The 12,690-nt window shown below is 38.6% G+C and overlaps 1 protein-coding gene across 2 annotated transcripts in view; it reads left to right on the top strand.

Moving 5' to 3' along the window:
* Positions 1–12,690, top strand: part of GRAMD1C (GRAM domain containing 1C) — a 71,101-nt gene that overhangs the window by 55,486 nt on the left and 2,925 nt on the right. For both annotated transcript variants that reach the window (XM_084873967.1, XM_084873968.1), the window contains 7 exons: positions 363–481; positions 2,213–2,355; positions 3,114–3,217; positions 4,778–4,954; positions 6,307–6,364; positions 8,406–8,516; positions 8,740–8,845. In XM_084873967.1, the coding sequence (XP_084730093.1) occupies positions 363–481; positions 2,213–2,355; positions 3,114–3,217; positions 4,778–4,954; positions 6,307–6,364; positions 8,406–8,516; positions 8,740–8,845 (818 nt within the window). The remainder of the gene's footprint in view (positions 1–362; positions 482–2,212; positions 2,356–3,113; positions 3,218–4,777; positions 4,955–6,306; positions 6,365–8,405; positions 8,517–8,739; positions 8,846–12,690) is intronic.

Genomic DNA, 12,690 nt, shown 5'->3' with positions numbered 1-12,690 from the left:
TAAATGTTTGACCAAATATAGCAGGCTTATTTTTATTTTTTTAGGTTTTTATTTAATTTAATTTATTTATTTTTATTAAATTATTATCTGTAGCAGGCTTATTTTTTAAGTTGACAATTTTGTTTAGCCTCCAAATGATGTTATAAATACCAAATGGCCCTTGGCAGAAAAAAGGTTCCCACACCTGATAGAAGTAAATAGATCTTATATGTCACATTTAAGAAGAGTGCCTAACAATTACTTTTACTTTTGGATTGGTCAAAAATAAAATTTAAATAACTCAAAAACTACCTCTTTCATTCATTTCAAGTCATACTCTTCAGATTTCTAGAACTAACTGATTTTATGCTTGCTGTGATTAGATGTAGTATCTACCCCTTGGACTGTGGAACCTGGAGGCAATCAACTGAGAACCATGACCTACACCATAATTCTTAATAACCCGCTCACTGGGAAGAGCACCGCTGCCACAGAAAAGCAGGTATGTCCCCTCATCAATTCTCCAGAGGAGTCACACATGTGGGAAGAGAGAAAATGCCTTTCCCAGTCACGAGTTCATAAAACAAGTCAACAAATAAATGGCAAGAAGAAAAGGGAGCAGAAGTTGTTATCAGTTAAAAGAGACTTAAGAGACATTTCAACCCAATCCTAATTCAAACAAACCAATTGTAAAAAAAAGGTACTTATGAGATTTAAGAAATTATTAACTTTTTTTTGTCTGTAATGGTATTATTGCTATATTTTAAAGAAAAGAATATTTATTTTTTAAAAAGACATACTGAAAAATTTATGAAGAGATATACATATTTATGTGTTTATATGCATGAATTCATGCCCTGGTGGGTTTGGCCAGCCTGCCCCGATCAGGGCCAGGCCAGGCCAGCCAGGAGGAGGGGACTTGCAAGGTTGACCCCGCCCCCCATCCCCCATCTATCGGTGGCAGGGCTGCTGGAGGGAGGGGCCCTGGCGGGCCAGATACACCCCTTGGTTGAACTCCAGTTGAATTCCTGGTCAAGGGGTCAATTTGCATATTACCCTTTTATTAGATAGGATGGATGATATTCTACTGATGTTTGGGATATCCTTTAAAAGTAACCAGTCAGGCAGAAGATGGTGGGTGTATGTGAGAGGGATTGTGGGGCTGCGGTATAGATGAAACAGGACTAGGTAGAGTTAATGTTGTTGAAGCTGGTTGATGAGCTTTTGAGGGTTCATTATGCTTCATTTCTACTCTTGTGTATGTTTGAGCCTTTTAAAAAAAAAAATAAGAGGCTTTTAAAAAGAGTTCTATTGGCAGGGCCGGGGTGGCTCAGTTGGTTGAGTGTTGTCCTGGGCACTGGTTCCATTCCCATGGGTACATATAGGAGGCAACTGATCAATCTCTCTCTCTCTCTCTCTCTCTCTCTCTCTCTCTCTCTCTCTCTCTCTCTCTCTCTCTTTCTCTCTCTCTCTCTCTCTTTCTCTCTCAGCATGTCCTCAGGTGAGGATTAAAATAATAATAATAAAATAAAAAGTACGCTATTGGAATTTGATTTGCAGAGTCATGCCAAGGGTTAGGGTCAAATAACTCTATGGCTGCTGTGACATATGGGGAAGAGATGATAAGATATTTAATACCCTGCTTTGTGTTGGCATGGCACTGTTTTATAGCAGAGTTTGTGTTTGGCCAATTTGTGTTGAAGTATAGTGCATCTGCTGTGCAAATAGTTCGAAAATATCTGTTAACATCTGAACTAATTATGCTATTGTAGTTTTGTTCATAAGTGTTAAAAATGTCTTAAAAATTTTTTTCAAAAGAATTTCAGATAATTAAGAAAAGTTTGGTATTTTGGAATGAGATTCTTTGATAACCTTAGAGAATAGGTATGATTACAGTAAGAAATGTTTGACCAACAACCACTTCAACCTATTTAGGAAAAGCAGTTCTTTTGTTTGGTGGCCTGCTTTTTGATGAAGGGTGGTTTGGTTGCTTTCTCCTCCTCATGTCTAAAAGGAAGAAAAATAATTACAGTATGAAATGGCAGAGAGGCAGGTCCCTTCTCATTTCATAGACAGCACAGCCAACGTAAAGGCTCTTCTGGCTTGGTAAATAGGCCTGGCATGTCTTTTGTAATGTCTGAAGAAGAATTCTAATATATATGTTTGGAATGGACAAGGAATCTGATATATTAAACATGCACTTGCAAAAATATTTTTTGTTGTATTTTGGTAGACACTGTATAAAGAAAGTCGGGAAACACAATTTTATTTGGTAGATGCAGAAGTGGTGACGCATGATGTCCCCTACCATGACTACTTCTATACCGTGAACAGATACCACATCTTCCCGTCTTCAGAGCAGAAATGTCGGTTGAGGTGAGCGACTGCAGATGAATGTTTTAGTCAGGAGAGACAGGTTTGATTGCGTTCTGGTAACATAATAGTAGTCCTAAGATCTTAGTGGTAGCTTTACACAACAAAGCTTTATTTTTCTTCCAAATGACACATCACCATTGGTCAGCAGAGAGATGGGGGTCCTCCCCGCACGTCCAAGCCCACGAAGGGTTAGACATCCTGCAGCTACACAATCCAAGAGTATGTGTCATTTCAGCTGCTGCAGAAAGAACTGGGCTCACAATTCAGTAGCCAGAACTAAGCACTAGACCCCGTTTAATGGCCAGGGCCCCGGGAGTTCTTAAGGAGCACGTGGTCACAGTGGGAAAGAAGAAATGCCGGTGCATTAAAATTAGTGATAGACCATCAGATGCTTGGCCTAGTCTTAGCCAATGTAGTTATTTTCAACTAACTTATGAGCACTGGAGATTTTTTTATACAAGGTGTTTAGAAAATTTAGACTTTATTTTGAGCCTTTTCTGCTATTTAAGTAAAGGAACTTCAGGACGAGAGAAAGGAAAGAAATACTATAACAAGTACTTAGAAGGAAAATTTGATGACATTATTAATCATACATAGTAATTTTTGAGAGAAGTCACTATCAGTGAACTTATTTTCTTTTATAATATTTATGACTTTAAATCCTTTCAATTCCCCACTGAATACAATATTATATTTAATTACAATGTTAATATAACTAAATTCTGTCATTTAAATAAATATTATTCTCATCCTGTTAGAGTTTCCACAGACTTGAAATACAGAAAACAGCCGTGGGCCATTATCAAATCTGTAATTGAGAAGAATTCCTGGAGTTCATTGGAAGACTATTTCAAACAGCTTGGTTTGTAAATTTCTTGATTTATCTATTTTTGTAAAGATAGCATTTATTAACAAAATGGACTAATTATTAATTTGGATTCGTAGCAGAAACTGGTAGATGATGTTGGAATGACTTCCACTGAAGTGTGGTTATGACTACCCCACTTGGAATTTCACACTTTTAATTTTCATTGATCTAACAAACACTAATATAATTTTTACTGTAAGCCAGATATTGCTCTATGTGCTTTATAAATATCAACTCATTATAACCTACGAGGTATTATTTTCCCCCCCATTTTACCAAACAAGAAGTATTGAAACACAGAGGAAGAGGTTTCAGGGGTCCTCAAACTTTTTAAAGTGGGGGCCAGATCACGGTCCCTCAGAGAGCTGGAGGGCCGGACTATATGAACTACTAATCCCTACTGTAACACCTTGGCTGCGCTCACTGCCCAAAAAACCTGGCGGGCAGGATCAGACTCCCCTGGGGGCTGCATGTGGCCCGCGGGCCGTAGTTTGAAGACCCCTGGAACCGTTAAATGATTAGCACAAGATCACAGTTAGGACATGTCACACTTGCCTGACTCTGCAGGAAGCCAAGAAAGCTGACTGCAGTGAGGGCCTACATACTGGATCATACATGTGCACCTGTGCTTGTTAATGTATGGGCAGTCCTCAATTCACATCTGCCTTATCAACTCAGCTTTCCTGGGTTTGTGCAGGTGTGTACTACACAATGGTGTAATGTACATGCATGAATTTTGTGGAGGTGGATACTAGACAAGGGGAAGTAATACAGTAATTCTGTTCGGATATTCCTTAAAATTCCTTAAAACACGAGAAAAATATATAGCTACATGAGCAAAATTAATTTTAGTTAAAGCAAAGCTGATAGTCAACTCAGTTAATTTGTCTATTATCCTCTGGATTATAGATTATTTTATTTCCTTGCTTTTCTCTTTCTGCTTTTTTCATTATTAAACTCCTAATCAGGAGCGAAGAAAATGAGAATCAAAAATTAGTTTGGCCACTGGATAATGAGCTTCTAATGAAAAAATCTTGTAAAGGTAAAGGTTGAAGCAATTGACAAAAATGAGGGTTTTTTTTTATGTTGTTTGCAGATTTTCTTTGTTAGGGCTTCCTTTTTTGTAAACCGTTATTGTAAATTAGAACTATAATTTGCTACTCCTTCCTTTGAAGTTGACCATCAGGTATCATAATCTATCTTGGAAATCTTTCTAATAATCCAATATTAGTGGGTAGCCTGTTGTTTCTATAACTGAAATCATTACATTAATATTTAATATAGCACATGGCAAATTTGCTCTGATGATCCCATCATTTATTAATATGGTTCATTCTTCCTAGAATAATGAAGCCTTATTATGGGATCACTGTACTCTCTAAAACTTTTCATTAAGAGTAAGGTTTGAATGTAGGCCATAAGAACCCAGGTAATTGTTAAAGAAAGTTTCTAAGGCTTAAAAAAAACAAACAGAACACAAAACAAGCACCATATCCACTGTATCTTACAATTGAGAAGCTTACTCCAATACCTAAAGATCTCTTTCCTTTTCAGAATCAGATCTGTTAATGGAAGAATCTACATTGAGTCAGTCCATTGAAGACCCTGGAAAACTTAGTGGCCTACGAAGGAGAAGGCGAACATTCAACCGAACTGCAGACACGGGTCCTAAGCTTTCCTCTCAGCGTTCTTCCGGAGATGGGGGTTTGGACGACAAAGGGGCTGCTGCAGGTAGCTACTATCTGGTGGAAGGGTTAGTTTACTTATATGACCCAGAAGATGTCCCTTGAGCAGTTGCAAAATAGCAGGTGTATGGCCAATAGGAGTTTCTTATTGGATCACATGGCATTTTAAAAAATGGACATTTTGTATAAAAACTCAGACCTGACACCCCTGGACCAAATCCTTTCATAGCAACAGTTAGTTGGGACTTCATAGTAGCTGCTGCATTAGACCAGGTCCCCAGTCACCAATTCCCACCATTTGTCCCAGCTGCTGGATACTTCATTCATTCATTTCTTGTTCAGCACTTACAGACATTTTGAGTTCTACCCTTGAATGTACTACAGTGATTACATGTTTTTAATCCTTATATACTGTCACGGCCAATGCAGAAAAATTGCAAAGATGGAATTTGAATTCTTTTTTTAAATCCTCACCTGAGGACATTTTCCCATTGATTTTTAGAGAGAGTGGAAGAGAGAGGGAAAGACAGAGAAACATCGATGTGAGAGTAACACATCGATTGGTTGCCTCCTGCACACACCCTGACCAGGCTCCAAGCTGGAGAGGAGCCCGCAACCAAAGTATGTACCCTTGACTGAGATCGAACCCTTCGGTCCGCAGGCCGACGCTCTATCCACTGAGTAAAACGGGCTGGGGTGGAATTTACTTTATTATCCTTGCTGCTCTCAATGTTGAAGACATCCTGCCTGTACTAACGTTATTCCCTCCCTCTTGGAACGCTAAAGCTGCAATACCTTCTCGTCCTTCTACATTATAAAATGCTCTTCTCAGGCTATTTCCCCCCACTTTTTAAAAATAAAAAATGTTTAATGTTGACATTGCGGGTGTCCCCCTTCCCTCCCCTTTGCCCACATCCACCTGCTCTTGCTTCCCCCTCCCGTGGCCTTCTTATTTCTTAGTGTGACTATGTTCAAGCCAGTGGTCCAATTTTGGAATTTCAAAGTATGGGCAATAGAGAACAGGCGAAGATGACTTAAATTTTTTTTCAAGGAAGGAACTATTATACACCTAACTCAAATATTGTTTGCCGAGATAGAACTCAGCTAGAGATCATACATAATGTGTTGAATTGCATACTTAATTTTAGAGCAAATTAATTTGTAGTATAGGCCAAATTTGGAGGACTCATGTAAGTTTTCTTATTGTAGATGTGTTTCCTATTACTCAGGATATCAGGAACCATAAAAAGGTGCAGGGAGTTTTCTCTAAGTCACTTTGTCTTTACAAGTAATTTTTAAAAATCTCTTTTTCTTGTTCTTTTCAAATGAAATTAAAATTTTATTGGTTGTAATCATAATCCTGATTTTAAGGCAGCCTTCTTTGTGTGTGATCTGTAGGAAAGAGAAAAGACACGGAAAGCCATCACACCGTCCTTATTGTGGTGATGAGTTTTTTGTAAGTATTTATTTTGAATGCTTATTTAGCTTAAGATTTCACTTTTAACAGTTTACAAAAGGATTGATGCATTTGTATATTATTGTGTAGAGCTTGCCACTATTTGACCAGCTTGCGCCTACAGATACAGTAATTTTATACTCTTCTGTTTCATAGTTGTTGATGTATGATTTTCAGAAGAATTATTAAATTTGAAGGATTACTAAGTACACGTTCAATAAATGTTTTTATTTTTTAAACTAATTTATTTCTTGTATCATAAGTTTTTATGAGATGTTCCATAAATTTAAATGGGATATCTCTATATATAAGCCTAAGTGACCATTAAAATGGAATGACCGGTCGACCAGTCGCTATGATGTGCACTGACCACCAGGGGGCAGATGCTCCATGCAGGAGCTTCCCCCTGGTGGTAAGTGCACTCTCACAGGGAGGAGTGCCACTCAGCCAGAAGCCAGGCTCACAGCTGGTGAGTGGGGACTGGCGGCAGCAGGCACAGCGGGCCCGGGTGACTGTGAGCCCAGCCCCAGTTCAGACTCCTCCATGGCCACCCGCTGCTTGCCTACTGCTACCTCCCTTGGGGGATGTCCAACTGCCATGGGGATCAGGCCTACACAGGAAGTTGCACATCCCCCAAGGGGTCCCGGATTGCAAGAGGGTGCAGGCCAAGTTTCCTGCACCAAGCCTTAGTTTATTTATATATGCAGACTGGTGAAATCCCAATAATGCTATATTACTCTTTTTTTTTTTATTAGACCAGTAGTCCTTGCCCTTTACTGTGAATAAGAATCACTTGCTAAAATGTAGATTTCTCAGCCTCGGTTTCAGAGATTGTGTGTAGGTCTTAAATAGGGATCAGGAATCAGTATTTTAAAACACTGCAGGTTATTCTGATCAAAGTGGTCTGAGGGTCACATGGAGGGAAATAGTGGGCAATTAGTGTGAATCTCAGAGTGTTCTATAGGAGTCCATTTAACCAGTTATGTTTAGAGTACTGTCATCCACATGGCCATATGTGAATCTTGAGGTAGTCCATTAGATTCCATTTAATTGGTTCTGAATGAAGAATGAAGTTCTTTTATCAGCTGTTTTTTCTAATCACAGATTTCAGAACATAGGAAATAATTGTTGTGCCTTTGAGTTTTATAAAAAGGTTTTCATATTCTGGGTTCAGTTTGCCATGAGAATTTTGAATAGTAAATATTATCAGTGGTCTTTTGCATTATTACTTTGCAGAAAGTTTATACTCAAAATGTTGAAATGTTCATGTATGTATCATTTCAGTGCCATTATAATTTCATAATTTGATTTTCTTGCTACTACATTAGTTTTCATTTTAAAAAATATCCTCTTCTGGATGTATAGAGGGGAATATTGTATATTTTAAAGGGCAAATCAATATTTTAACAGAAAAAAAATGACATATGCCACCTATATATTTGCATATATGTATAATAAGAAATATATCCATTTATTTGAAAGGCTGCTGTGAGAACCAACAGAGGAAGTTCATGTAGCATGTAACATTTTATATCTGATACAATTAATATATATTTCAGATTTGATACTTTCTTTGTCCAAGTTGAACTTGTGGAAATTTTTTGCTGAATGGTTATTTTTAAAAATATATTTTGGTTTCCACAGGGAATAACAGGTACATCATGATGTACCTAAGATTAGTACATATTGATCTACACTTTCTGTTTGAAGTATAGCATTATGGGCTTACAACTGCTTAAGCCAAAAAGCACCCAAAAACCGATATGGAAAGCTTGCCTGGTAAAGGTCTAAGCTGGGGGTCACACCTCACACAGAGAGGAGAGATGTCAGGGACTACGATCATTCCAGTTACTTTCTAACTTTTTTCTCAGTGTCCGTTTAACACTTAAAAGTAATGATGTTATATATTAGGGATAATTGACTTAAATACTAAAATAATTGGTAATATACATCTTTGAAGAGTTGGCATGTTCACTCTGCATTAGCAGTGCTCTAGGTCTGGATAAGAGGGGACTGATCAGGTGTGCTTTTCTCTGCCCAGCTTGCTGTTCCTGGTGGTGTTGAATGTGACACTGTTTGTGAAGCTGTCAAGGATAGAATATGCTGCTCAGTTTGTTTATCATCTCCACCACCAAGAAGAGAAATCATTAAAGTAAGTTTTCCCTCACTCCAACCTGCTATTATTTCAATAATTCCTTTAATGTAAAACACATTTCCTGTTTTAGAGATTTTGGGCTGCTAACTTTTCTGTAGTCAAGCTCTTTTTGTTCCTTAATTTCCTATTTTGTTTGCAAATTTATGGAGCACTAGTGATTTCTAGAAATAAAAGATTAGCAGCTATTCCCCTGATTTTTTAAATGGTATTTTTCTTTCAGTTTAGCCTCTGACATGGTGTCAAGAGCAGAAAACAGTCAAAAGCATTACGATCAGGCCCATCGTTTAAAAGGAGTGCTCCGAGACTCCATTGTGATGCTTGAAGAGGTAGGCAGCTCTGTGTCTGCTTGTACATTTCTGGTTGTAAGAGGGTATTTCGTATGTTGTGATTTGAAGAAACTTCCTCCTACAGGTTCTACCCTTGCCAGGTTCTGGATTTTGCATGTTCCTTCTACTAGAGGCCCGGTGCATGAATTTGTGCACAGGTGGAGTCCCTCAGCCTGGCCAGTGATTGGGGCTGATTGAGGGCTGGCTGGCTTTGTGGAGGGACCACAGATTTTGGCCCTGTCAGCAAGCTAAGGCAAGGCCTATTCAGTGAGGAATCAGGCTCCCTCCCCCCTCCAGAGTCCAGGTGCGGGTGAACCAGATTTGGGGCTGTCAGGGCCCCAGCAGCGAGGTCTGGGTCAGTGCACAGTGTGCATCATTCTGGTCGATCTGATCGTTCGGTTTAACGGTCGCTTAGGCTTTTATAAATATAGATAACCACTTGTTTTTTTGTTTTGTTTTTACAAAATGGAAGCATACTACACACACCATTGCATTTTTTCTTTTTTTAATTGGTACTATATTTTGAAGATGTTTCCCTATCATCATATATATACACTGACCTGATTCTTTTTATTAATCCTTCTATATGAAATTTTATGTGCTTAATATTAACTTTTGGTTAATAGATACTATCATAAACACTCATTATTTTGTTTTTATCTATTGACCATATACCTTGGAGATAGTTCCTTATCAGTATGTAAAGCACTTACTCTATTGATACTTTTAATAGCTGCATAGAATTCAACTATATAAATGTGCCCTATTTTTACCAGTTTTCCATTGAAGAATGAATATTTACTATATTTCAAAGTTTTGCTGTAAACATTATCTCTTGAACACAGTATTATTAATATATGCCACTTAGTTCCATGAACCAAAATTTAGGATTCCCTTTGAAAAAAAAGATGAATATTTCCATCTACAGTAATGAAAGAGAAAAAAGCTAATTGACCTTGACTGTACCATTGCTAGGCCCACAGCCAATCAGAGCGAGTATGCAAATTTACCCAACAAAGATGGTGATTAATTTGCATATGCTGAGGGTGGGAGGAGTGAAGGCTGAAGACAGCATAGAAAGAAGAGGGAGGAAAAGCGGAAAGTAAGGCGGCTGCCAGAGGGAAAGCACGGCCGAGGTGGGGCGGGTGGGGTGGGCAGCGTGGTGGCTGGAGAGGCCATTTGCAGGAATCTTCCTGCAACGGGCTTCTAGTTATAATATATGTATATGCTTACTTTTCAAAATTGAAAAATAGAGAATAGCAGAAAAGATAAGTTCTAGCATTCAGACTTAATTACTTTTAACATTTTATTACCTTTCATCTTTTTCTTTTATGTATAAGTTTGTTTTTTAGGAGATTCAACTATTGAGCATTTCTTAGGATATCACTCAGAGCTCTGAAGATTACAACTTCAATGAAGTACTCTTCAGATGCACAGTATCTATAGCTCCTTAGCAACTTTCTCCTCCCACTCTCACTTTTCTCCTCCTCATCTCCTCCCATATCCCCCTCACTCTCAACTGATGACTATGTGTTAAGGGAAAAAGAGACTTTCCCTCTCCTTCTGTAACGCAGTCTAGAGACCCTCCTATAGCTGCACCCCTGTCTTCTCCCCTCCTATTATATTCATTCCTCAGCCTATGGGAGGCAAGTCCCAGCATGTTAGCAGGAGTCTCCATGCATCTCCCTTATAGCTTCCCCATTTTCAGTCTCCCTCACCCAGTTGGGTTTTTACCATCAGCACATGACTGTGCTCTGTTATCTCCTACATTAAAATACCTACACCATGCATATCCTTCCCTATCTACTCATCTCTCTGCTCCCTTTCACAGCTGAACCCTTTTAGAGTTGTCTGCTCTGCCTGTCACTACTTTATCCTTCATAACTCATTCACTTTTTAAAGTTTTCATTTTCTCCCAAATAAGCAGTTCACATATTTTAAAGAGTTAACTTGTTCTACAAGGTTTGTTGAGAAAATAAGCAATCCCAGCACCCTCAAAGACAACAGTCTTAACCTTCAGTTTATAGTGTTGGTGTGTACCTCCACATTTATAAACAACATGTATTGATAAAGTCTTGATTTTTCAGTTGTAGATATTCTTATTAGGAAAGTCAAAAAGAAAACTAGGATTTTGTTTTCTTTCCTTTCACTTCATCTTGCCCCCATTTCTAATTACCCCATTCTCCCAAATGAAGTTATAATTTTGGTTAAATCAATATTTATTTACAATTTTGCTATTCTGAGCTACATCATAGAATAAACCATGATTACTTTTTATTTTCTGTGCTTTTTCTTATCCCTGAATTTCATTATGGTTGATTAGTTTATCAATGTTAATTACAAATATTTCATCCCCTGTCATATGAGTCTGTTATAATCTTCCTTTGCCTCAGGCATTCCATCAATGGAGCCTCTGGCTGGCTCCAGTCAGGTCGGTGACCCTCTGTGTGGGGCCACAGCTGTCATCCAGGGGATTCCTGTTGCCCATCTCTATTCCTGTAGCCCTGCTTTCTTCAAATTCTTCTATTGAGTTTTTCAATTTTTGCTAACAAGTTTTTAATTTCAAAGAGCTTTTATTCCTCTGAAAAATTTTAAGGCATTGTGATCTTTTTAAAATAGCTATATGTTTATCTCTCTGACCATATTTCTAATAAACAATTTTTTTATTCTTCTTGCATACTCACTTTCCATCATAATCCGTTTTCTTCTGTTTTGATTTCCATCCTTAGTGTTAGAGAATTTCTTTAGATGTCGATAGTCCTCGGTTGTCTGCTTGTGTGAATCAGAAGCTTTCAACATGTGTGTCCTATTGATCTACCCTGAACTTTTCTGTACATTTGGCTGGTTGAGAAATCCCTGTCTCAGTATTTTTAGGTGTTTCCTCTTGGGTTGGTCAGTTTCCACAGAGAATAATCTTCTAGTCTCCTATCTGAAGGATTTGAGGGCTGGCTGCCAGCATTTTAGGAACAGAGTGAGAGAGGAATGGGAAGGTCAGGGCAGAGGAGATGGTTTCAATATTCAGTATATACTTTTTCCCTATAATCCCCCTGCTTTTGGTATGATAGCACCGACTTTAACGATGTGTTGGTGTCCCCTGAGCAAGACAGCCAGAGAACCTCTGTTTTATCCTGTCCAGAAAATAACATTTTAGACTTTTGCCCAGGTAGTAAGAGAGGTCAGATGCCCAAAGGTTCATCCAATCCTTATTTTAGCCCCTTCTTCTTAATTCCCACTTCCAGAGATTCCTGGCCATCAGGCTTTTGAGGATTCTTCAGGGTAAATTTGGTTGGTCTCAGCTTTCTCTAGTGTTAGCTTAGGATTCAGCCTTTTCAGGCCTGTGAAGTCATCCATCTGTTTTCCAGGTTCCCAAGTTGTGTTGCTGTTGTCACTTTCTGTTCTCCCAGCCCTTGGTTTATGTCTCTTAAAAGCAACAACAAATCCTGCCCTGGCCCTTGTAGCTCATTTGGTTGGAGCATCCTCTGGTTCACTAAAAGATTGCAAGTTCAATCCCCAGTCAGGGCACATACGGGAGCAACCACTTGTTTCTCACATCAATCTGTCTGTCTATCGCTCTCTTCCCCGCTCCAAAATCAATAATAATTCAAAGGAAAAGATATTCTTTCTAGTGGGATTTCAGAAGGAAGCAAAACTGGATGCGTATATTTAACCCTCTTCTTCGTTGTTCAGCTCACTCCTGCCTTGTTTTCCTCTCCCCTACCTTCCACCGATATTGCTTGAGCTGAGATCCCTAGTGACCTCTAGCTGTTAGCATAAATGTACCTTTCTTTTAGTTTCCATTTACAGTGTCAACATTTTGAGAGCTGACCACTCTTTTCTTGAAATGT

This window comes from Pipistrellus hanaki, assembly GCF_964339955.1.
Source record: "Pipistrellus hanaki genome assembly, chromosome: 2".
NCBI lineage: Eukaryota > Metazoa > Chordata > Mammalia > Chiroptera > Vespertilionidae > Pipistrellus > Pipistrellus hanaki.
The sequence above is the reverse complement of the archived record's forward strand: the minus strand, read 5'-3'. Positions and strand labels throughout refer to the sequence as shown.